This window comes from Microtus oregoni, unplaced genomic scaffold, assembly GCF_018167655.1.
Source record: "Microtus oregoni isolate MIOR12 unplaced genomic scaffold, Mior012 000000F_ref0000247, whole genome shotgun sequence".
NCBI lineage: Eukaryota > Metazoa > Chordata > Mammalia > Rodentia > Cricetidae > Microtus > Microtus oregoni.
Window position 1 is genome coordinate 15,828,763 of NW_024543059.1, and position 24,764 is coordinate 15,853,526.

At 42.1% G+C, this 24,764-nt stretch overlaps 1 protein-coding gene across 1 annotated transcript in view; it reads right to left on the minus strand.

Moving 5' to 3' along the window:
* Positions 1 to 4: 4 nt before the first annotated feature.
* The window catches only part of Ticrr (TOPBP1 interacting checkpoint and replication regulator), a 37,762-nt gene continuing 13,002 nt past the window's right edge, over positions 5 to 24,764 (minus strand). The window contains exons 6-22 of the mRNA XM_041656852.1: positions 24,198 to 24,337; positions 22,599 to 22,817; positions 20,438 to 20,589; positions 18,728 to 18,828; positions 18,003 to 18,096; positions 17,834 to 17,913; positions 17,440 to 17,667; positions 16,922 to 17,018; positions 12,807 to 12,864; positions 11,417 to 11,578; positions 8,909 to 8,999; positions 7,330 to 7,388; positions 6,157 to 6,288; positions 5,116 to 5,273; positions 1,440 to 3,528; positions 1,191 to 1,316; positions 5 to 520 (exon numbers count right to left, since the gene is read on the minus strand). Of these exons, the coding sequence (XP_041512786.1) occupies positions 411 to 520; positions 1,191 to 1,316; positions 1,440 to 3,528; positions 5,116 to 5,273; positions 6,157 to 6,288; positions 7,330 to 7,388; positions 8,909 to 8,999; positions 11,417 to 11,578; positions 12,807 to 12,864; positions 16,922 to 17,018; positions 17,440 to 17,667; positions 17,834 to 17,913; positions 18,003 to 18,096; positions 18,728 to 18,828; positions 20,438 to 20,589; positions 22,599 to 22,817; positions 24,198 to 24,337 (4,096 nt within the window). The 3' untranslated portion in view covers positions 5 to 410. The remainder of the gene's footprint in view (positions 521 to 1,190; positions 1,317 to 1,439; positions 3,529 to 5,115; positions 5,274 to 6,156; positions 6,289 to 7,329; positions 7,389 to 8,908; positions 9,000 to 11,416; positions 11,579 to 12,806; positions 12,865 to 16,921; positions 17,019 to 17,439; positions 17,668 to 17,833; positions 17,914 to 18,002; positions 18,097 to 18,727; positions 18,829 to 20,437; positions 20,590 to 22,598; positions 22,818 to 24,197; positions 24,338 to 24,764) is intronic.

Here is a 24,764-nt window from a genome sequence, read left to right on the forward strand (position 1 = left end):
AGGCATTCCAGTGGTAAGCTCAACAATGACTGGGGAAAAGCCAAGGTCCTTGATGTCTTTTTGTGGTTTGTTTTTGGTACAGGGTCTCATATAGCACAGGCTGTCCGTGTACTTGCTGAGCGGTCAGACTCTTCTGAGCTTTCTGCCTCATCTCCCAGGTGCTGGGACTATAGGCCTAGTACCACACCCTGCAAAGCCCCCAATTTTTTTAACTCCACGGGAGACCTAGCTGCTTGTGAACTCTCTCAGTCCCATTAAGTTCTGGGCACATTGCTGGGATCGGTGGTATGAGCCTGGCATTGTTTCCACACTCAGAGAAGGCCACTCTGGAGTACCGCTCCAGGAAGGCAAGGGATCTGGCCAGGCTCTGTGCTCCTCATTCTGAGTCCTCCAGCTGTGTTCTACCAGGATTAGCTAATGAGCTTCTTCCTCGTGTAGGTTCTGAAAGGCCGTCTCCGGGAGAAGGCTTGACTGAAAGGAGACACTTCGGTAGTGGAGGGGAACACATCCACATCCTCATCTAGGGAAAAGCAGAGGTCAGTGAGGCCTGAATAAAAGACAGCATGCTCTAACCACAGAGGGTCTTACAGGAGGGGACTCAGGAGTGTCGCCTACAGTTTTAAGGGATATGTGCAGACGGTGCTGGAATTGCCAAGTGCCCCATCGCGTGTCCACACTTAAGTCTTTCTTTTAGGTCGGATTAGAGTTTGTTACTTTGCATGGCTGAAATGTTTTGTGAGAAGAGAGCCACCCAAGTCCCTCACCACAAATGTTTCTAACCATTGTCTTGAGTAGCTAGATCCTGTGCTTTTACGTAAGGGCCAGAAGGTGGGGAACCTAGGGTCTGATGGCAGAGGCCGACAGAACTTCCTAGTGATGAATGTAAAGGAAATGTAAAGGAATGTAAAGGAAATAAACCGACTGTGAGAAAGTGGCTCATCACTGCCACTTGTGCTGCCCAAGCCCAAGACTACAGACCAGCACCACTCCCAGCAACTGAATTAGTTTGGGAGGATTTTGCAGGTTTCTCTTCAGGCGCCCCAAGTTCTACCATGAAGTCTCTGGGAAAGGCACACGACACTGCAGGGTCAAAACCACCTTCCCACACTCTGCACTCTCAAGAATCTTGCATGTCACTCACAGGAAATCTCTGCCCTGGTAAGCACCTGGGACCTTTAACAGCAGGTTACCTCTGCCATCCTTGCTATGAGAGGACGGTGTTCTTCCCTGGAACAGCAGCGGAGACTGAGTCAGGGCCTGCAGACTACTGGCAGAGAGGCTGCTCCGAACCATGCAGCCAGAGGGTGGGGTGGAGCCTAAGGAAAAGCCACAAGGTAAGTGTAGGCCCACAAGACTCCAGGTGACCCACAGCTCCAAACACCTCCTCACCAACCTGCCCAAGAGAAAATACACCACATGTTGGTTTGAAAACCACTCACCAGAAACAAACACCTCGTCTTCCCCTACAGAGCAGACTGGCGGTGCACTCCAGTGTGGAGACCACTCTCTGTGATTGCTAGCTTGGGGGTCTTCACTCTGGGAATCACAGACCCTTTTGACATCGTATTCGGCTTCTTCCTTGGCGGACTGGTATCTCTTTCTGGAGCTTAATCCAAACTGTCCCCAGGAGAAGGCTTCCTCAGCCTTAGACACACTGTCTTTGGGAGGTGTCTGGTCTGGCAATTGACACACCCCCTCTAGTTCAAAATCCTCCAAGACAAGAACCTTAGGGAGGTCACCTTCAAGACTTTGCTCCTTCCCCTCAGCCTCAGGCTCAAGCAGTGATGAAACCCCAGGGAAGTCCGCACTGGCCTCGCCTCTCCCAGCACAGGGACCAGCACTGCAGTCCACCGCCCTCTTCCTTCGGGGCCAGTCTTTGATAATTTCAGGAGTGGTCTTCCCACTTTGTTTGGGGGATGGTGTCCAAGAAACCCCGACATCTGCTTGAAATGGAGAGGGGGTACTGGGCGGGCAGCGCGAGGGAGTACAAGACTGGCAGATGAAGGTTTGCCCCCCATTTTTGCCAGGCGTGCTGTGTGAGGGGCGGAGGCAAGGGGGCGACAAATAGGTACTGGAGGACTTGCTGGCCTTGGGCATGCTAAGAGCAGGGAGGGAACCCTCCTCTTCCAGAGGGCTTTCCTTTCCTGGAGCCTCAGCTTCCAGAAGAGCTCCAGGGTCTACTTTTTTAATTCGGAGTTTGGGAAGGCCAGATGTTTGCATCTCCAGCTCAACCTCATAGGTGTGAGGGCTGCCAGTGGCCTCCAAAGTGTGTGGGCTCCCCTGTTGGGCACCAGTCTCGCTCTGCCTTCTGCCTGCCATGCAGGTGTAGGCCAGCAGCTCAGGGGAGCTGGACACAGAGGAAGGGACAGGTGGAAGAATCCCAGGGCCAGACACAGAGGGAGGCTCATCAGCTCGTGTGCTTTTCCGCCCCCCACCTTCTTCCCCTGGTAAGATGCCACCTTTTACCTCATGGCTCTCAAGGCTATGGAGTTGGGCTTCAATCAAAGGATGGTGCTCTGTGTCACCTGCAATGAGCACAGGAGAGGATACCTGCCAGGCATTCCTGAAACCAGTGCCCTGGCAGCTCTGTCCTTCAGAAGATTGAGATTGCTGTCCTCCAGAGCCTACGGTGGCCCCTGGGTTGGCAGCTGCCTCAAGCACTGGAGCAGCAGAGGGTCCGGGCTGGCACTCTGGGAAATCTTCAGGACTGGAGGTCTTTCTCCATTGTCTCCTAAGCTTTGATGGCGGAGAAGGGGGGATGTGGTGGGAGGTCATTCTCTGTCGGGTTCTGGGAGGAGTTGAGGGAACAGAGTAAGAGACAGATGCAGCTGTGCTGGGTGATGTAGGAGGAGAGGCTGACAAAGATTTCCTAAGCTGACGCTGGGAGCCATCACATCCAGAAGTAAAGTGTTCCTCTGGAGAAAGAGGTAGGGAAGAAGGAATGGAGTCTGCTGGCTTCTTTGGGATTTTGACGGCTTTCTCCTCTATTTTCTGTGCAGGTTCCTGTACCTGAGAGGTCCTGGGGAGAGGGAGCTGTTGGTGCTTCTGATGCTCAGGTGTGCCAGCGAGGGCTATACGTGGAGGTGTTCTGAAAGAATATCTTACAGGGCTTAGACACTGACTCTGGGACTGGGCAGTCAAGGGAGGTGGGGATGCTGCACAATAAAGGCCCTTTGGACTGGAATTCATTGAGTGCAGCCATGCACAGTCCGACAAGCATCGAGGAGGTTGGACATCTTCATCTTCCCCACTGGGTGTTCTGGGCAGTTCTGTGAGGAGAGGAGAGGTTTCGTCTGCTGCAGGGGAGGCTCTTTTTTGGGGAGTGGCTTTTGATGCCAATGGTGAGCTATAACCACGTGAGGAGTCTGTTAAGGATGCCTCAGAAATGGCTCGCTCAGCCGGAGGTATTTCTGTAGGGGAGTTTTGTAGTTTTTCTGGAGTGCATAGTGAAGTCTGTCCCGTATGAGGGAACTTTCTTGGTGTAGTCTTAGGAAAGCTTGGAGATTTCTGGTTACTCTTTTTGGGAGTCTGAAAAGATAAAAATGTTTATTTCAGAGCTTGAATATTATAATCTCTATTCTCTAAAGATTAGTCTTAATAATCTCTAGACCTCTAGAAAACCAAACAGGAGCTTTAAAGTCAGCCGAAAGAATGGTCTTAAGTTGGAAATTAGAAGTAGTGACCTGTTTCTGTTCCCAAACATTCCTCAGATTTTACTGGAACACTTTTCGTCCAGTCAAGGCGGGAGAGGGGGTAGTAGAATATACATAGCAACAATGATGTCTCAGAAAGGCTACTCCCAAACCCCAAATCTCCTTCTTTCTTGTTAACAGTGTGGCTAAAAACTCTACAAGGTAAGGCAGTCAATGTCCATCTTTCTATAACATGACTGTTTCAGGGGAAGCCCAGGCTAACTGGTTTTCATGTTCAGGGAGTTGGCAGGGACATGAAGAAAGCACAGTGGGAGCTGTGTAGCTCAGCTGAGGGCCAACAGGATGGCCCAGTAGGTAAAGATGCTTTCATAGATGCCTAACTTTGATCCCTGGATCCCTCAATAAAGGTAGGAACAAAGAACCAGTTCCAAAAAGCTACCCTCTGGCCTTCACACACATGCTATGACATGTGCACAGCACTTTACATACCACACACACACAAATAAGTACTAATTTAAAAAAAGAATCAGCATCTGCGAGGGAAGGCAGAGACTGTAAAAGTGGGGCAGCGGCGGTGGGGGAGTGGGGAGGGACACGGACTTGATTTCCAGAAAACAATACAAACAAAAGTGGAAATATGAAATCAGGTAGCTTTCTAGGTCCAGTCTGAGTAGCAACAGCATCAAGTGGGGAGGGCTCAGGCCCACATATGGACATGGAGACGGCCCTGGGGAGAGTGGGCATGGTCGTGTAGCTCTGTGGCATCCTCTAACAGTGAAGTGGTTTCAATGATTTTCAAAGAAAATGATGATTTCTGAATGCAAGGGTTCTGCTCTAGGAAAACTCAGGGAATTTTGCTTTTAGCAAGGCCAGATGGCAGAGACCAGCTTGATCCAAATGGAGGATGGCTAATAAAATGCTCTAGGTGAACTGAAGAGGGCAGGGCTGGGGGACGGAGGCAAGCATAAATGTCTGTACTAAGACATGCAGGACTTGACTCAGTGGCTTCGTCCTGAGAGAGACATGAAGAGCAGCTGCCAGTGAAGTGGGACTGGATGGAAGAAGCAGTCAGTAATCATCATGTGGTGGACACAGGCAAAGGAGCAGAGCAGTCAGTAGCTTCTATCTCCTCCTCGCTGACGTGACTCAGCCAGACCTGCTACTTTAAACCCCCAATTCCCAGCAACCATTCATGAGGTTTAAGCCAGCCACCCAAACCTTTTTTTTTTTAAAGACAGGATTTCTTTACACAGTCTTGATTGTCCTAGAACTCACTGAGTAGACCAGACTGGCTTCAAACCCAGAGATCTGACTGCCTCTGCCTCCCAAGTGCTGGTATTAAAGACATGCACCACCACACCCATCCACACCTTTTATTCTCTATAGATCCCCAGTTTTCTTTCAGCCATGTCTCTATGTTCCCCAAGACTGTACTATTTTAAACACTAAAGAAATTTTATACCTGGTAAGCTGTAGAGTTCTCAGAATCCAACATCCTTCTTGAGGACTTCCTAATTCGGGCTGAGCCCTTCTTGGAGGAGCCAGTTATCTCAGATAGTGCCCCAAAAAGAAGTGTTTTAGGAGACTGAATATTTTGGACTGGAAAGTTTTCTCTTTGGTCTGCAAGTCAAAAACAACATTTAATTCTTCCTTAAGACTTGCCCTGGCAATATGTTTTGGGGGGTGGGGTGAAGACAGAGTCTCTCTATGTAGCACTTGCTGGAACTCACTACATAGACCAGGCTGGCCTCAACCTTGCAGAGATCCACCTGCCTCTGCCTTCCCAGTGCTGGGATTAAAGGTGTGCACCACCATGTCCAGTGCTCCCAACATGATTAAACAAGAAAAACAATGTTTAGCATAGTTGGGGTGGAGAATCCCCACTGATGATGCACACAACTGCAATGACCGCTACCTTCCTGGATTAAAAAAAGATTTTATTCATTTTTATTTTATTACATGTTTAGGTGTTTTGTCTACATAAGCCTATGCACCACGTGCATGCAGTGCCTGAGGCAGCCCAACAGAGTACTGGATCCTTTGGAACTAGAGTTGCAGGAGTTAGCAATAGTGAGTACTGGGAACTCCAGTCCTCAGTAAGAGCAACCAGTGTTCCTAACTACTAAGTCATCTCTGTAGAACCTGTATACCTGGATTTTAACCTTATTTTAGAAAATGTAAGCAACTGAAATAACTTATTTTTAGTATAAATATATTTTAGTATAAATGTAAAAACATTATAGTCAAGCTAAAAATGGAAAACAGAATGAAGAATAGACAAACTAATAGTACCGACCCTCTACCTGGGCAACTGTTACCTACAGCAGCAGCGTGGGTGACAGCTGTAGGAATCCAAGGAGGAATGGCTACAGACCAAGGATTGCTATCTTGCCATCACCTTGATTACTGACTTCTAATCTTAACCTTCTCAAACATTGAGAAAATATCAAATTGCATATTCCCTTTCCCAGAAACATTCACTTGACAGACGGGCTCACATTACCTGACTTCTGCTGGAATGAGTGGAGTCTTTGCACACTTCGAGACTTTGGTTGAGACACAGAATAGAAGGAACCAGAATTTGTTCTGCTAAACGACAACTGTTTGATTCGAGGACTTCGTCTCAAACTTGTTTCTGCAAAACCAGAAGCAGAACTGGTAAACAGGAGACTCAGCACCTCCCTCCCCAGTGTCTGTGTCGCAGGCATCAATCTGTGATACCAGATTCAACAATGGCTTTTAGAGGCATCTGAAATGTCTGAAGAATGTACAAGAGACTGATACACAGTCCCACCAAGGGGGTAGAACACACTGACCTGTGAGCTCCCTCCTTTACAAGTCTCATCAATTGGCACCTCTAAGTGTAACAGAAAGAACGAAAAGTATAAATAGTGTGACTTTTGTATAAAACCAAAGTTTGTTTTCTGAGACAGAATTTATCTGTTAGGTACCTCTGCTTGCCTTGGAACTCTCTAAGTAGACCAGGCTGGCCTTGAACTCACAAAGATCCACCTGCTCAGAGTGGTGGAGCTGCAATTAAAGGCACGCACCACCACGCCCAGCTTACTTAGGTTTTCTATATACACATTACATAATATTTTTGTCTAGGAAGAATAAACACTAAAATGTATTTAAAGTATTTTTGAGTGCTGGAATTATCAAGTCATTTTTCTGCCACAAATACTTAAACAATTTAAGGAAGTAGTCTTTGAGCTGGGCGGTGGTGGTTCACGCCTTTAATCCCAGCACTTGGGAGGCAGAGGCAGGCCTGTGAGTTCGAGGCCAGCTTGGTCTACAGAGTTAGTTCCAGGACAGTCAGGGCTGCTACACAGAGAAACCCTGTTGAAAAGAAGGAAGGAAATAAGAAAGGAAGGGAAAAAAATATTTTTTTAAAAAGTGGTTTTGAACAACTGCTCTTATTAAGATACACTTTAAGTCACAGTGCTCTATATAACATGGAAGTTGTATCCTCACACCAAGCCCTATTTCTAGTACGTAAAAGTATTTCTATTTCTTCCCAAAAAATTTAGTACATTCGCAGTAAAGCAACATTCACATATGCTAGATCCAAAGCCAACCCTGTTTCTGTAACTATTTGAGGATATGCTGAATGAAAAACACAGAACAGCTTTTGTGGAAGTAGGTAGAATGCAAAAAGAGTAGATAGCACGCTCACCATCCTCTTTCTCAGGAGATTCTTCAACTACGTGAATAGCAGGACCAGGATCAGAAGACCTTGAAGAGCAACAGCATGAAGGTCAACAGCACTCAGGATTTACTCAGGCTCATCAAGTAAGGTGCTTGCACCAAGCCCAACTTGTGTTTCTATCCCCAGGAGCCACAGGATGGAAGGATAGAACCAATTCTAAAAAAACCGTCTTCAACCTTCACATGCTCTCTGTCATGCAAGTACACACACACACACACACACGCACATACACACACACACACCACAAATACACAATTAAAGTAGAACACAACAACAAAAACACAGTAAAGACAGAATATATCTCAGCAAAGTCACAAAAGTCTTGGGGTTCGACAATATTAGCACTGGTGAGCACTCTCACTCATAATCATTATCCCTGTGAGAACTGAGGACTGAACTGTGAATCTTGCATAAGCTAATATACACATCAAGTTATGCGCGCTCTCTCTCTCTCTCTATGTGTGTGTGTGTGTGTGTGTGTATGGAAATGGTTAGAATTTTTTAAGATAAAAAAATGTGTGCTGGAGTTACAGATTGCTACAAATTACACTACATGGGTGTTGGTGCTGGGGGCTGGGAATTGAACTCAGGTCCTCTGTAAGAGACCATACACTCTTTTTTTTTTTTTTTTTTTTTTGGTTTTTTGAGACAGGGTTTCCTCTGTTTAACAGTTATGGCTGTCCTGGAACTTGCTTTGTGCCCCCAAGTGCTGGGATTAAAGGCGTGCACCACCACTACTCAGGTGTGAAATGTATTTTGACAATGTCAAAATTAGTTTTAAAATAGAAGTTTTTTTTTTTTTAATTCCATTAATGTATTTTAAAGAAAGTACAGCTAAACATTGTACAGTCACAGTGGAGAGTAGGCATGTTTATGGAGAGTTTTAATAGCCATCAGCTCATCAAGGACTTCCAACTTTCATTCTCACAAATTCCCCTGTAACTTTCACAAGGGTGTAAAATCTGTACACAATGTCCAGGCGGAGTTGTGATAATATGTAATAGATGTATTTTTTTCCCTGTTATTAATGAGCTGTGGGAGGGGCAGTGAGCTCCCTCAGCCTTATTTGTGCTGCTCGTATCTCAGACTGGGTGTTGTAGAAGCTGACAATAGATACTAAAAGGTCGATACAAAATTTACTGCCAAGTGAGATGACTCTCTTTTGGAAAGGGGCAGGAATTATCCTAGTCCAACAGTGACTACAGGAAACACAAGCCTGGGATGTACCTCTCTCAGCAAAGGCTAACTTGGCTCTCCAGCCTTGCCTGGCAGGAAAAAGGACCCACCTTTCCCCATGTCAGCAGGTGACGGCTGAAGATCCATTTAATAGAATACTACTTAACACAAAAGGGACAAACTGATACAAGCAGTGTGCGTAAATCTCAGAATTATTTACAGCCAGTGAGAGAGGTCAGAGCGCAACAGTGCATATTGCTCTATTGTCAGTAAAATATAAGCAACAAGGTAAAGAATTATCCAAGAAAGAGCTGCCTGTGGGATGGTGCTGAAGGTGGCCTGATGGGGTCTGGATTGGACTGTCACTCACCTGCCCTTGATTTGTCTGTGGAGCAGTCGCCTGGAGATCTGCTTATGCACTGGGGTCTCGGCCACACTCTTAGTCAGCAGTTTGTGATAACCTAAGATGCAAAAACAGTGTAAACTATAAATCTCACTTAACCCTCTCAGGCAGCAGCAAGGGAAAGCGAGCAGTCTGAACTTATGTGTGGCTTATTACTGGCTAGAGAAGATGTTAAACTGAGCTAGAGTCTATACCTTCAGGGCTCATCAGAATGGAGTAATCTTCAGCTCTGATTAAAAATGATACAAGCCGGTCGAGCACTCAGGAGGCAGAGGCAGGCGGATCTCTGTGAGTTTGAAGCCAGCCTGGACCTTATCTCAAAAAAAAAAACCAAGCCAGAAGTAGGGGCACAGCTCAGTTGGAAGAACTTCTACCTTGTACGTAGAAAGTCCTGAATTCAACCAATAGCACTGAACAAAACCAAGAGGCACGTGCAGCAAATTCCAGCACTCAGGAGGCAGAGGCAGGAGCAACAAAACTGATACAAAGGGAGGAACTAAAGACAGGGAGGGCTTTAATTAAGAATGAGGGAGGAGAGGTCAATACAGGAGAGGGAAGAAAGAGGGATAAATAATAGTAAGGATGACTGAAAAGCCATAGAAATCATATTATTATATATTTACTTAAAATTATATATAAAATATATATACATATATATGTATACATGCATACACACACATACACACACACACACACACACACACACACACACACACACACACATATATATGAAGCTGTGCCACTTAGAGAGATATTTTGGACACAGGACTTAAGGATTTGAACTGGATCTGACCCAGAAACCTCCTTTCTGAGGACTAGCTTTTTCTTGCACTGGAAGTTGCCATGAAAGCTGCCAAGGGAAGAAGGTAACCCACGGTCCTAATCAGCTGTGAAGCCTATGATCTGTAACAGTGAGCAGCCTGGCAAAATATCCCTAAGGTGTAATAGGCACCTGTCTTGGCCGTAAGTAACCAACAGCTGTCTAGTTAGACTTAAGTCCCAGTCAACTCAGGCCTGGTAGAGAAACCTACCAACTGTCTACGGCTAGTGAGATCATGGGCCTTCTAAATATTTATCCTTATACCCACAGGTAAGTAGAGCGTTCACCTCTTATCAAAGGGGCATCTCTCTGCAGCTAATGGAGACCAATACAAAAAGCCATAGCTGGCCAAAATGCCGAGAGCAACTGACTGTGGGGTACGTTGCCCAAATTAGTATATCCACAATATAAACCACAGACCTGAGGCTTGGGGAACATCATCAAAGAGGGGGCAGAAAGATTAATAAGAGCCAGGAGACAGAAAACCTGCTGCAAATGACAGAGAAGCTATATACATTGTACTTCAACAATTTGGATGAATAAAAACTGAACAATTACATCAACAGACACGCTAACATAATCTCATAGATTCTTTGTCTAGGCCTAGACAAAGAACTATGGGCAACTAATGGCTGAGAGAGAGGGAGAATATCCCCCAAAGAGGATAACCCCTACAAATCGAGGGGTTATCTAATACCAAGTGTTCAGCACTAAAATCATATATACACAAGCAACACTAAATGGACTCCGCAAGTTGTATTTATATATTTATGTGCATACATATGCATACACTTACTTACGTGTGTGTGTGTTTAACAGTAATAATTTTTAAAAAAAGAGACTATGAATCTGAAATGGAGTGAGAGGTTGGAGGGGAGAAAAAATGATGTAATTATATTTAATTTAAACATTTCCAAACGATAAAAATAATTTGTATAAAAAAAAAGAGAAAGAAAGAAATCAAAGGTCTTAGTAATATAACAAGCTTGAGGCCAGCCTAGGTTAAATGAAACTGACTCAAATTAACAAAGAAATACAGATGCAATAAGAAACTCTGTAAAGGGATTCAACCACATGTCTTAGCAGGCAAAATAATCAGTGAATCAGAAAAATAAGGCTTCCAAAATTAAACAGCCTGACCAAACAGCCTAAACAGAAAAAATAAAAGTAAAAATTAAGAACTGAGGCACCCGTGTACACTGTACCATCATGTATGTGACCACATGTATCATGAGAATTCTAGGTGAAAAAAAGTGGCAGAAAACGTTTCTGAAGAAATTGTTAAAAACATCCTCAATCAGACGAAAGACACGAACCTAACTGCTCAAGTTTAATGTACTCCAAGAAGGATGAGCCCAAAGAGACAACTTATTGCCCACACCCTACAAATAGAGGCCCTGTCTTAAAACAAAACCAATGACAAAAATTTTTAAGAAAGAAAAAGAAAAAGCAAGAAACTAAAGCCAAAGTAAGCAGAGAAAGCAAGGCTAGAAAGTCAATGAAGAAAAATTCAAGTTTCTCCAAAAGATAATAAAACTAGCAAACCGTTAGCTAAACTAATCCAGAAAAGAGCAAAAGACTCAGATTACTAATTTGGGAATAAAAGTAGAAACAATGTTACCAGCAAATTTGTTACCAACTGTGTTTGTGGTTACCTTGAAAAGTGCTACTTTTGGTCTTCTTGAAGCTGTTCTGTTTGTGGTGCAGACTCTCCAAGGCTGATACAGAATGGCTGCGAGGCATTCCACGCTTCAGCCCCCGCTTTGAAGGAGAAAGCATTTCCTCATTGAAAAGATTTCTTCGGACTTTAGTCACTTCTAAGAGCATTGAGGGGAGGGAGACAAAGAGATAAAAAGCATTATGTTAGTGTCAATTGACAAGGGATCCAAACACAGAGCTGCTTAAGGAAGCCACTCTGTAACGCTGAGTATTAAAATGATTCCCCTGGATAGCACTCTTCTCGGGGATCTCAAAACTACTGACCTTACAGGTTCCAAAAGTTTTTACACAGAATTTTCAATGAGGTAGAGGGCCAGTACCGTTCTTTTGTTCATGGATATACAGTTATCTCAGCATCATTTATTCAATGTAATTCATTCCTCAACGAACTGTCTAGAATTATCAACTGAAATAATACAAGCTGGTGTGTTTATTTTAAATGAACTACAGTTCAGCAGTGAAGCCATCATCTAATCTAATCTTCAACTTTTCTTCCTGGGAAGTATTTTTTAAACAATGAATTTAGTATCTTTACTTATAGATTTATTAAATGTTCCTATCTGTTAGCACTAGGGAGTCAAGGTAAGACAGCTCTCTGGCTCCAGAGGCCAGGCTGGTTCAAATATCAAGTGCCAGGCAGCCAGAACTAACTAGTAAGAGCCTATTTTAAAACAAAACAAAAACACAAACAAAAATATATTAACTTCAGAGAAATAGTCTTCAGCAGATATAAGCCCCTAATTGGTTATCTAATATTAGATGGCCAGTCCTGAAATCATAGACATATAAGCAACACTGAACAGACTGAGAAGTTTATATAATTTATATGTTTAGGTTTGTACTCCACATACATATAACAATAACAAAGAAAAAAAGACCATGATTTCCAAAGGGAAGGGAAGGCTCATGAGCAGGACTAGAGAGTGGAAAAGGAAGGATAAAAGTGACATAATTATATTATAATTGTAAAAAAGAAAGAAATAAAATTAACTTAAGATCCAAGCAGGACCACGGAGTGCACTTTGACCAACATGTTAAACTCCTTTTGTCTAAAACAGTGTCATTGCCTCCCTCACTCTTTTTCTTTCTTTTCTTTTTCCTAATTTTGGATTCCACGATAATGACATTTTAAAATATTTTAAGTCAGTGATTTACATGATGCAGTATTTTAATTTAGGCTATATGAACTATCTTATTCCCCCCAAACAAGGATTTGGATGTATTTTTTAAACCAGTGTTGATATAGAGCTGTAACTTACATTAAATACATCCAATCAAAATAAATTTGTCAATCCAGTGAATAGGTGTTGAAAACACAAAACACACCTTGACCCGTGTCTTTCCTTGGGAGTGATGGCTGTGCAGAAGCAAGGTGAGAATTCTCCTGGAAATGAGAAATGAGGACTATCAACACAGGCATTCATTCAAGATAAAAGCTCAACCTGAAACTCTCTGACCTTTGCAATTCAGAGAGATCCAAAGGAAAAATGCACTAAAGTACACGCTCCAGAAACACCTCTGCAACAGAGCAGTGATTCAAAATGAGAAGCACTGTGAACACACAAAACAAAAAGAGCAACAGTGAAATCACACACCCAACCAATGAGGGTTTGAAACCACACACGGGAGACTTGTGTATACCACCTTAGAGATGGTGATGGGGAGGGTTCTGAAATTCAGAATAGTAAGTATGGCAGCTTAAGTCTATTGCTTCTTTGTAAACAAGAGTTTCTATGTAGTTGGGGTTGGCCATGTAACGATCCTCACGCTTCAGCTCCTTATACCAGGAATGTGTTAGGGATGTGCACATGCCCAGCTAGGATGAAATTATTTTTAAGGTTCATGTAGATGTGGGTCCGTTATGAACAAACATAAACTGCTGATGTCTGTTTTAGGTATACACAGAAAAGGGTCTAGGATTATACAGACTGTAACTGCTGTTACAACTTTTGAAAACTGGATAGAGAAGAGATACTGTTCAACTTTTTAATGATGACCTAAAAAGGTGAAAGCCATACAGATTGATTAGGACATGGGACTCTTAACTTTTCTCTATCAAACCTCTATTGGCTTGGTATTCTAGTAAAGAAGTCAAAACTCCAAATTCCAGGTGCATCTAATAAGGGAATCCTTTCTCAAAATTTTCCTATTTATTATTTCTTTCTTTTTAAAGATTTACTTATTACTTTGTGTGTATGAGTGTTTTGTCTGCATTGTCTGTATGTGTACCATTAATGTGCCCACGGGAGGTCAGAAGAGGGCACTGAATCCTCTGGCACTGATCTATGCATGGCTCTGAGCCACCATGTGGGTGCTGGGAATTGAACCTGGGTCCTGCACAAGGCAGCCAGTGCTCTTCACCGTGAAGCCATCTCTCCAGCCCCATCTACTTGCTGTTTCAACTGTGCCATTTCTCATAATAGTTGAAGAATGGAATACCACATATGACGTGTAGCTTTTTTTTTCTTGATGGCACTGGGGATTGAACCCAGAGCCCTGAAACAAGCAAGGACTCTTCTGTATTGACACATTATTAACATTTTAATCAGTCCTTTGTAATTAACCTTGTTTATTAACCTCATTCTTCCATTTACAAAGGAAAACTGAGGCTGGAGTTTTGGCTCAGTGGTTAAGAGCAATAGCTGCTCTTGCAGAGGACTCAGGTTTGGTTCTCATTACCCATAGTGCCACTCTAGTTCAGGGTATCTGATGACCTTTCCTGGCCTCTATGGATACTAGGTATTCACACGGTACATTTAAACACACATACTCACACAGTTAAAACATGCACATAAATAAAATACACACAAAGTGAAAAAAATCTTTTAAAAAGAGAAATGAGAAAAGAAAAACTAGGAGAGTGTATCAAGGAGGTACTTTTCCCAATCATTCTAATAGAAATGAATATCTGAGCCTGCTCAACAGCTATCATTATCTATGGTACCAACTGGCATGAAATAATTCTATAATCAATATCAAATTCTGATCTCCATAACTCTGCTCTGATATTTTTTATTGTTTATTTTTAGAAGCAGGGTCACACTATGTAGCCTTGGCTGGCCTGAGACTCATTAGGTGGGCCAGACCAGCCTCGAACTCAGTGATCCATCTGCCTCTGCCTCCTGAGCACTGGGTCCAGTCATGGCTATCTTGGACAATATAAAATAAAAATTTCAAAAAAATGCTAGAAAGAGTAAATCACGCTAAGGGCAGTTTAGAAATGAACAACCACTGCCGTAGCGGATGCTTCAGAAGCAAGTTCTCAGACCTGCCCTCTTCTCAAACAGGTTGTGTTCCTAAGCTTCACTGCATCTTTATTCTCCCGTCTTTCCTCAGCGTGACGTTAATCCCAGCTAGTAAGCAGATTCTAGGTATACTGTTTTGTTTCCCTGCAAGCCCTTATTATGCTGCCACAGGAAAATCAATTACCACCAGGCTTCATGACAGTGGTCATCTTTATCTACTCCCCCACCCCCAAACTACTACTGAAATGAAATGTAACACATTGATTCTGGGAGATAATCAAACACCTATTACAATCATATTATTTTTCAATAACATTTTCACTGTTGTTTTATAAGTTTTGTTATGTACATTAAAAACTTTGAATTTATTCTTGCTTAACTTTTTAAAAAGACTTATTTATTTATCCATTCGTTCGTTCATTCATTTAGTCTTAGGCTTTTTGAGACAGGGTTTCTCTGTATAACAGCCCTGGCTGTCCTCGAACTCACAGAGATCTACCTACTTCTATCTCCCGTGTGCTGGGATTAAAAGCGTGAGTTACATGCCTGGCCAAGACCTATTTTTATTATTTTCAGTTATGTGCATGTGTGTCTGTGCAGGTGTCCTTGGAGGTAAAAGGCACAGGATCCCCTAGCACTGAAGTTACAGGTGCCTGTCAGTCTTCCCAGTGTGGGTTGTGAAAACCAAAGGAGTCCTCTGGAAGAGAAGCAAGCTCTCTTAACTGAGCCATCTTTCCAGCCCCAACTCCTAGCTTTTCCTTGCTTTCTTCGTTTTACTATCACTATCATTGTCTTTGAGTTTGTTTGTTCACAGATGTGTGTATTTCTGTAGTGACAGGTCCACATGTGTGCACGTGGAAGCCAAAGACCAACTTAGGGGTTCCTTTCTTAGGTACTATCCACAATTTTGTTGAAACAGGGTCTTGTACTGGCCTGAAACTTAAGTAGCCTAGGCTAGCTGTCTAGCAGACCCAGGGATTTGTGAACTAAGGTCTTCATGTTTGCTTAACCACTGAGCCATCTCTCTAGTCCTATTATTTTTTTCTTTTTTGGCTTTTCAAGACATGGTTTCTTTCTTTCTTTCTTTCTTTTTTTTTTTTTTTGTGGTTTTTCGAGACAGGGTTTCTCTGTGGTTTTGGAGCCTGTCCTGGAACTAGCTCTTATAGACCAGGCTGGTCTCGAACTCACAGAGATCCGCCTGCCTCTGCCTCCCGAGTGCTGGGATTAAAGGCGTGCGCCACCACCGCCCGGCTCTTTCTTTTTTTTTTTTTTTAAGATTTATTTATTTATTATGTATACAACATTCTGCCTCCATGTATGCCTGCATGCCAGAAGAGGGTGCCAGATATCATTACAGATGGTTGTGAGCCACCATGTGGTTGCTTGGAATTGAACTCAGGACCTCTGGAAGAGCAGCCAGTGCTCTTAACCACCGAGCCATCTCTCCAGCCCTGGATGTATTTTTTCAACATGGGTTCTACAGACCAAATTCAGGTTCTCATGTTAAAGTAAGAAGTTTATTGACTGAGCTTCTATCTCCCTCTATCCCCGTCCGTGTGTGTGTGTGTGTGTTGTGTGTGTGTGCGCGCGCGCGCACGCGTGTTTCCGTGTTTGTGCACGTCCACGCAGCAGTTCTGAAGACTGAATTCAGGCTGCAAGTACTAACTCAACTATCACCCTAGCCCTTATTTTGTTGCTTTTGTTGTTGGTTTTTAAATTTATATTTCTTTATTCCTTTGGTTATAGTTTCATGCATGTTCACAGAAATATTCAACATCAGTTAAATATACCTAAATCCAAAGTCCAAAATCAAAATGGCACTAAAATCCAAAGGTTTTTCTTTCCAAAAGATTTGTTTATGTATATGGGTGTTTTGTCTGCACACCAGAGGACAGCAGATGCCATGGTAGCACAGTCACAATAGGCTCTGAGTCACAATGAGGGCATTGGGAATTAATTCAGGACCTCAGGAAGAGCAACAACTGCTCTTAACCATTAAGCCATCTCTCTAACTCCCAAACATTTAAGAAAAAAATTTTTTTTTGATTGTAAATATTCCATAATCCAAACCCTGAAGTGTCATTTCAGATAAGGTACCAAAGCTGTCTTCCCACCCGGAGAAACACCACCTTTCCTCTTCAGCGTCAACCCTAGCCGCAGAGGAGCCGCTAGCTCTTAATCAATGCCATCACTTACATTTCGCGTAGCTCTCTTGGACACTTTGGGAACTTCAATTTGTCGAAGAGTCTGTGAAGTCTCTGCAATGCTTTTATGTCTTATTAGTGCATTTTTCCTTTTAAAAATAGAAAACACACCAAATAAAAGAAAGATGTAGTGAGGCTTGCATGAACCCAGCATCTAAAATACATTGTTTAAGTGAGTTCTAGTTAGTTACCTTGTATTTATAACAAATCCAGAATTAAGAGAAATAACTAATACAGATTCAGCTAGCTAATCACAATGACAGGCAGCAAGGGAAGTGTTATAAATAAGCTAAACCGTAATCTTATTTCAGAAGAGGTTCCTAGCTCTTACACACCCCCGTAGACAGTAAAGGGCTTTGTATAAAATAAATAAATAAATAAATAAGTACCACCCATTCCCTGAGTAAAAAACATAAAGTGTCAGATGCTCCTTGGAGGAACTCCTGAGAATTATGTCTGTGGTGCTGATACCGGGGCAACTACCAACTCAGCACATTAAATGAACAATACCTTCTCTTCTTGGCTGATCTGGTCCGCAGCTCCTCCAGCTGCTCAGACTCAGTGACGCCTGACACCGATCTGTGAGCACTTGATGGAGGAGGTGGTGACTTACTCTCTAGAGTCATAGAATCATCACTAAAAAATTCTGTAGGAAGGACTCCAGCCAGCTTCTGAGGAATCTTTAACCCCAGGCTGTGGTAAAGTTGTCCAATTATCCCTGGGATGGAGTCAATATACCTGTGAAGTATATTGGTTAGATACAGAACAGATTCCCATCTTATCCTCCCTATCCCTCCACCCAGTCTGAAAAAAAAAAATCTTTTTTTGTAATCTTGTAATTCTAAGACAGCACCATGAGGAGTCCTCAGTAACAATTTTAAACTAAGCCAGTAATCAAACTTACAGTCTCAAAATCTCCTCCAGGAACTCTGACAGGTATGCTGAGTCCTTAGTGAGACATACCATGCGCAGCAAATCTGTCACCTGGAAGAGGTTGCAAAAAATTACCATAGCCTCTGCTGGGAAGCAGAAAGCGCGGGCACATGCTCTCAGGGCAGCAGCCATGGACTCACCTCCTCCACTACTTGTTCCACCTCATCTGTACTTTCCAGTATTGAGGGGCACTGCTGACACAGCTCCAGACGAAGAAACACCTGAAGCTGGCACCTGGAAGAAACAAAATATTTTGTCACATCTCCTTTGACTGTCGCTTACTGGAAACTCTTTCTCTAAGCAAAGATGTATTTACATAAGAAGCAATGACCAAGAACAGGGAAGGCAGCTCAGTGTCAAAGCAGAAGCCTAGCATATACCACCGAGCCAGGGACTCAATCTCCGGTACTAAAAAAAAGGGGGGGAGGGAGCAGTAAGTGGGTGGGGAAACCTGGAGTGTAGCTCAGTTGGTGAAGTGCTTGCCTAGCATGCCTGAGGCCTTCTATCTGAATTCCAACACTATATAAACTGGGCATGGTGATGTACACCTGCAACCTCAATACTTGTAAGGAGAATGAGGAGTTCAAGGCTGGCCTCAGCTACACAGCAAGTTTGAGGCCAGGCCAGGCTCCATGATACATGAAAGAAAAAAAAAGGAAAGGAAGACTAAGTCCAATAAGAATCCAGTGCTTTCTCTAAACACTGGTATACCTGTTAGGTAACAGGTGACCCAAACTGCCCTCAAAACATCAAAAAGATCACCAACAAAAGCATGCTTGAGTAGCTGACAACGTTAAACTGTCCCAAGCTAACCTGAGAACTCTGTTTTGGAGTAGTAGTAAAATTGAACAAAGTGGTTGCTTACTCTCTGACTTTGTCTTCTTTATCCAGTTTTCCCCCATGATTCTGTCGGAGAGTTTTGCTGGTTTTTAAGAGGCTGTTGTTCATATGATTCAGGCAAACCACCTGCAAATACAAATTATTTTTTTTTAAATATTTATTGATTTATTATGTATACAATATTCTGTCTGTATGTATGCGTGAAGGCCAGAAGAGGGCACCAGACCTCATCACAGATGGTTGTGAGCCACCATGTGGTTGCTGGGAATTGAACTCAGGACCTTTGGAAGAGCAGGCAATGCTCTTAACCTCTGAGCCATCTCTCCAGCCCCAAAATTTTTATATTAAATGTTACTCATTTCTAGTTTGCTGCACAGTTGACTGTTTTTTCATGTGAATGAAAACCACTGGAATGAATGTTTTCCTTTGATGTCAAGAGAATGCAGGTTTAAAAAAACAAAACAAAACAAAAAACCAACCAAACAAAAAAATCTATGTGTACCCAAGTAGCAAGCCTTTAGATTTCAACTATTAAAGGAAGGTTCCCTGAGCTACAGACATTCAACAGCTAAGGTTAAGAGCACAAACTGCTGGTACAGATGATTCCTAGTACCTATGCTGGACTGCTCACAACCATCTGTACCTTTAGCTCTAGAGGATCTGATATTCTCTTCTGGACTCTGAACATATAGCACTCACATGTTTATACTACACACACACACACACACACACACACACACACTTTTTTCTTTGAGAGGGTTTCTCTATGTAGCCCTGGTTATCCTAGAACTTATCATGTAGACCAGGCTGGCCTGGAACTCACTGGATCCTTCTACCTCCAAAGTGCAGAAATTAAAGGAGTGGGTCATCACACCCAGCGATAACCACTTGATTAAAAAAGAATAAGGCATTCTAAAACAGTGGTTTACAGCACTGCTAAAGTTACGTACAGAGTTTTTTTTTTTAAAAAACAAATAGATGCCCAAGTCCTAATACAAAGAGACCTGGAGTTAGTCTGTCAGTCTGAAAGGACTAGACACCAGCACTAAAAACAAAACAGCAGGCCTGAAAAGATAGCACATTGATTAAGAGCAGTGACTGTTTTTTCCAGAAAATGCAGGTCTGATTCCCAGTGCCCACACAGCAGCTCACAAATGTCTGTAGCTTCAGTTCCAGGGGCCCTAATGCACATGTGTACAGACATATGTGCAGACAAAACACCCATATACATCAAATATAAACAATAATCAATAATAATAAACCGAAACAACAACAAATTGATTCTGAAGAGCAGCTAGGGTTAAACCCATTAGTTTAATTCATGTAGCAAACACACACACACAAATTATAGCACTTTCATTAGGAAAAAAGTCCACTCTCCATTTTATCAGGCTCACATTTCAAAATCTGGAATTATATACAATCCTTTACTCATTATTTAAAAAAATTATCTTTATTTTATTTTACAAGTCTGGGTGTTTGGGCTGTGCACCATCTGCATGCAGTACCCAAAGAGGCCAGAAGAGGGAATCAGATCAGAGTTACAAATGGAAGCCACCATGCAGCTGGGAATTGAACTTGTTCCTCTGGAAGATCAGTCAGTGCTTTTAACTACTGAGCCAGCTTTCTAGCCTACTAATAACTTTTCAGTCATGTAAGCATAATGGAAATTCTTCAAGGTACATGCACTAAACTATCAACTACGTTGATGACAGCATCATCCATACATCCTTACTTCTACTTCCTTGACGTCCTTCAACTTTAGGAACACTTTAATGGTTGAGACCATATTTTGAGCACATGAATACAATGTGGTTTCTCCTGTAGCCACAGTCTTGTGGTAGTTTTCATGTAAGTAAGACATCAGCTCCTCTTCAGTTTTAAAGTCTGTGAAAAAACAAAAAACAAACATTTGGTTATCATACTCTGATCAACTCTCTATCATTTAAAGGGTTTATCAATTGGGAAGACAGACTTTTGTCTCCCAGGAAAAATCTAACTATGTGTGGCCTGGATTGCCATGGCAGACACTAGGGATTATTAGCATAAAGTGTATAGATGCTAGTAATAATGTTAAACACCCCACAGTGCCTAGCACAGGCCAACAAGAAAGGATATCTCATTCAAAACATCACTAGTGCCGAGGTTGAGGAAGAAGAGAGATTAGTGACTATGTCTAAGGCTTTGTAAATATATAGAATAAAAATTAAGATCAAGAAAAAAAATTTTAAAAATGTCTTTGTTCATTGACGACAAGATTTTCTACACAGGAAATCTGAAAGAACTAATAAGACAGCTCCTGGAATTAATGGGAGATTATAAAAAAGTTGTATTTAAAAAAAAGCTAACCTACAAAAACCTGCCACTTCCCTAAATATTAGCAATTTATGAGCAGAATTTGAAACTAAAACCACATTAGCAGGATTAGTAGATAAGGCTCAGTGTTAAAAGCACTTGATGCTCTTGCAGAGAACCTGGGTTAGGTGCCTAGCACCCATCTGGTGGCTCACAACTCCCTGTAACTCCATTTCTAGGTGATGTGAAGCCCTCCTTTAACCTCTGCAGATATCAGTCACACATGTGGTACAAATACATAAATGCAGGCTAACTCATAAACACAAATAAATCTTTATAAACTCACACACACACATCATTAATCATTTTTAACCTGCAAAAAAATGGAATATCTAGAAGGAAAAACAGAAAATCAAGGCAAGACTCAGACACATAGTGGCTTGAGGTTAGCCTAGGCTACATGAAAAGAAAAGCTAAATAAATGAAATGTTCTACCAACATACTGATGAGAGTGTAAAAGGTAAGTCATAGATTTGAAGAAAATATCTGCAAGGGACATTTGATAAAGGTTCATTATCCAAAATATGCAAAGACTTCTTAAAAAAATAATAAAGGCTAGTAAGAGGGATCAATAGTTAAATAGTCTTGCTGCCAAGACTGATGGCCTGAGTTTGACCTCTAGGATCAAACTCACATTGTGGATGGAAAGGACAAGCTCCCACTAACTGTCCTCTGACTTCCATGTACACTGCAACATGCACACACCATGTATATACACCATAACATACAATATAAATGAAAATGTTACAAAAATTATTTAAAATTAAACAATATGGCCACCTGAGGGCCACAGCTCAGTTGTAAGGATGAGAACCTGATCTCCCAGCATCATTGTTTTAAAAGACAAATGTGGTGGACCACGCTTATAATCCCAGTGCTGGGGGGATGGAGACAGATAAATCCTTATAGCTTACTAGCCAGGCTAGCCCAGCCTCTCAGCAAGCTTCAGGCCAATGAAAGACCCTACCTATCTCAAAAAAAAAAAAAAAAAAAAAGATTGCTGGGTATAGTGGCAAATGCCTGTGGTTCTAGCACTGTGGAGGTGGATGCAGGAGGATCAGGAGTTTAAGGCCAGGTTCAGCTACATAGAGAGCTTGAAGATAGCTTCAGCTATATGAGACCCTAAGTCAATAAAATAAATTAATTAAATACAAATTTTAAAAGGGTAGATGGCTCCTGAAGGACAACCAAGGCTCTCCTAGTCTGGTTTTCATTTCCCCAAATTATCTCAATGTCCCACCCCCTCACCCATTTCATTTTATTTATTTGTATATTTATTTACAAGAGGTTTCATATAGCTCAGCTGCCCTCAAACTCATTACACAGATGACACCGAACTTTTGATCCTCCTGCCTCTACCTCCCAGTGCTGAGATTATATGTGTGCACCATCACGCTCAGTTTTATGTGGGGAATCAAACCAAAGGATTCCATGAATGCTAGGCAAGCACTCTATCAACTGGGCTGGACTCCCCAGCTTCCAGCTCTCTTATATAACAACACAGACACCGAACGCTCTAGAATGAATAAATGAATGAATACCCTTAAGTTTAGAACTTCTTAATGTTCTTCCTCTATCTTCCGATTTCTCTCCTGTTTTCCCGACAGCTGTCTTTTGGAGGCCTTTCTCCACAGCAATGTCTGGACTACCGTCTGGGTGTAACTTCTGAGCCTTCACATTTAGCCTTGCCACATTCAGCATCTTCAAGGAGCGGGACATGGTATTCATCTTCTGTCTCACTGGAGTTCGAGGGATACCGCCTGCCAAAACATCAGCGTGGAAAAGTCAACTTTTACCTCTATGGAATCAAGACTATATTATGCTGTGTGTGTGTGTGTGTATGCATGAATGTATGTATACAAACATATATGAAAGAAATAGCTCCCCTCAGAAATTATCTGAACTAGGTAGTTCTTTTATCTGCTTCTTTCTGTAATATAAACAGGTTCTTTTTACTGAAGTTTAGGGACTAAATAACTCAGTCATTTTTTAAGATTATTTTATTTTCATATATAAGCATTTGCCTACATCTGTGTATATAATGCTTTTGCCTGTGTATGTGTGCGTTTCTAGTACCCAGGGAGATCAGAAGAGACCACTGGATTCCTTGGAACTGGAATCACAGATGGTTGTGAGCTGCCATGGGGTACTGGAACCTAATCCTGGGTCCTCTACAAAAGAAAAAAGTGCTCTTAACTGCTCAGCCATCTCTCTTGAACCATCTCAATGATTTTACCCAAAGCAAATACCAAGCATGCTTCAGTTTGATGTTGCTCAAGAGACAGTGGTGGTGAGACTTTTCTTCCTGGTAGTGCTAAGGATGGAGCCTATAGCTCAGGCATGCTAGGCAAGTAGATGCCTTTTCTCAAGCACAATTTAGCAATCTGCACCAAAAGTCAATTTTCTTATTCTTTAACAATGACAACTCACTCCTGAAAACTCAGAATTTATGCATGATATATATGTGTATGTGTGTGTGTGTGTGTGTGTATGTGTACTAGAGTATTATTTGTAATGACAGAAATTGAAAACAATCTACATAGTCAACAACATGAGCGAAGCAGAATGATTAAAAAGGCAAAGCCAGGGGGCTGAAGAGATGGCTCAGTGGTTAAGAGCATTGCCTGCTCTTCCAAAGGTCCTGAGTTCAAATTCTGACAACCACAATGGTGGCTCACAACCATCTGTAATGAGGTATGGTGCCCTCTTCTGGCCTGCAGACATACACACAGACAGAATATTGTATACATAATAAATAAATACAAAAAGGCAAAGTCATGTGGGGATATAGCTCTAGGGGAAAGCACTGCCTAGCATGCCTGATGCCCTAGGTTCATGCCCCTAGCATGGGGTTCGGAGAGGCAAAGTAACCCATGAGCAAATATTTGTAAATAGGGAGTAAAAAAGCTGTATTGATATTTCTATTATAATAAAAATGAGGATGTTCAATTCATTAGCAAGAACATTAATGATTTAATCTAAACTGAATTAATACTTTCAAATTTGAAATATAAAAATTTGCCTTTAGTTACCATTTCAATCTTAACTTTTTATTTCTTTTTTAGAAAGTATAATAGTTTTAAATATAGTCTCAAAAGGAAAAAAGACTGCCTCAAGAAACAGGCTTTCTAAAAGCATACGTTTCTTTCTGCCGCGGTCTTGATTAACTTCAGTTGATTCTTCATGAGATTTTCTCTGGTAGAGTTCAGAGAGGCAGCGAGTTAGCTCACTTTCAGCTTTGGAGGATTCTTCATTATCAGAGGAGGCGGCCTGTAATAACCTATAAGACAAGATACATAGTATAAAGACAAATTCTAACTTTCCAAACCACCAGAATCAGAACAGGTACAGGGCTATCAACTTCATACACGCATGCTATTCTTCAGCAGACTGACTGTCCCATGAGAGCTGGAAGGTAAAGATCTGTCTCCCCCTTTTTCTCTTTCTAAAATTTTGCTGTTAATTTTGAAATATGAACTTTTTAACCAGAAAAACAGAGAAAACAGTAGAAAAAGGTAAGAATGAACCTAGCATCAAGATTAGAGATAGCCAGGTGGTGGTGGCACACGCCTTTAATCCCAGCACTAGGGAGGCAGAGGCAGGTGGATCTTTGTGAGTTCGAGACCAGTCTGGTCTACAGAGTGAGTTCCAGGACAGGCTCCAAAGCTATAGAAAAACCCTGTCTCAAAAAACCAAAAAGAAAGTTA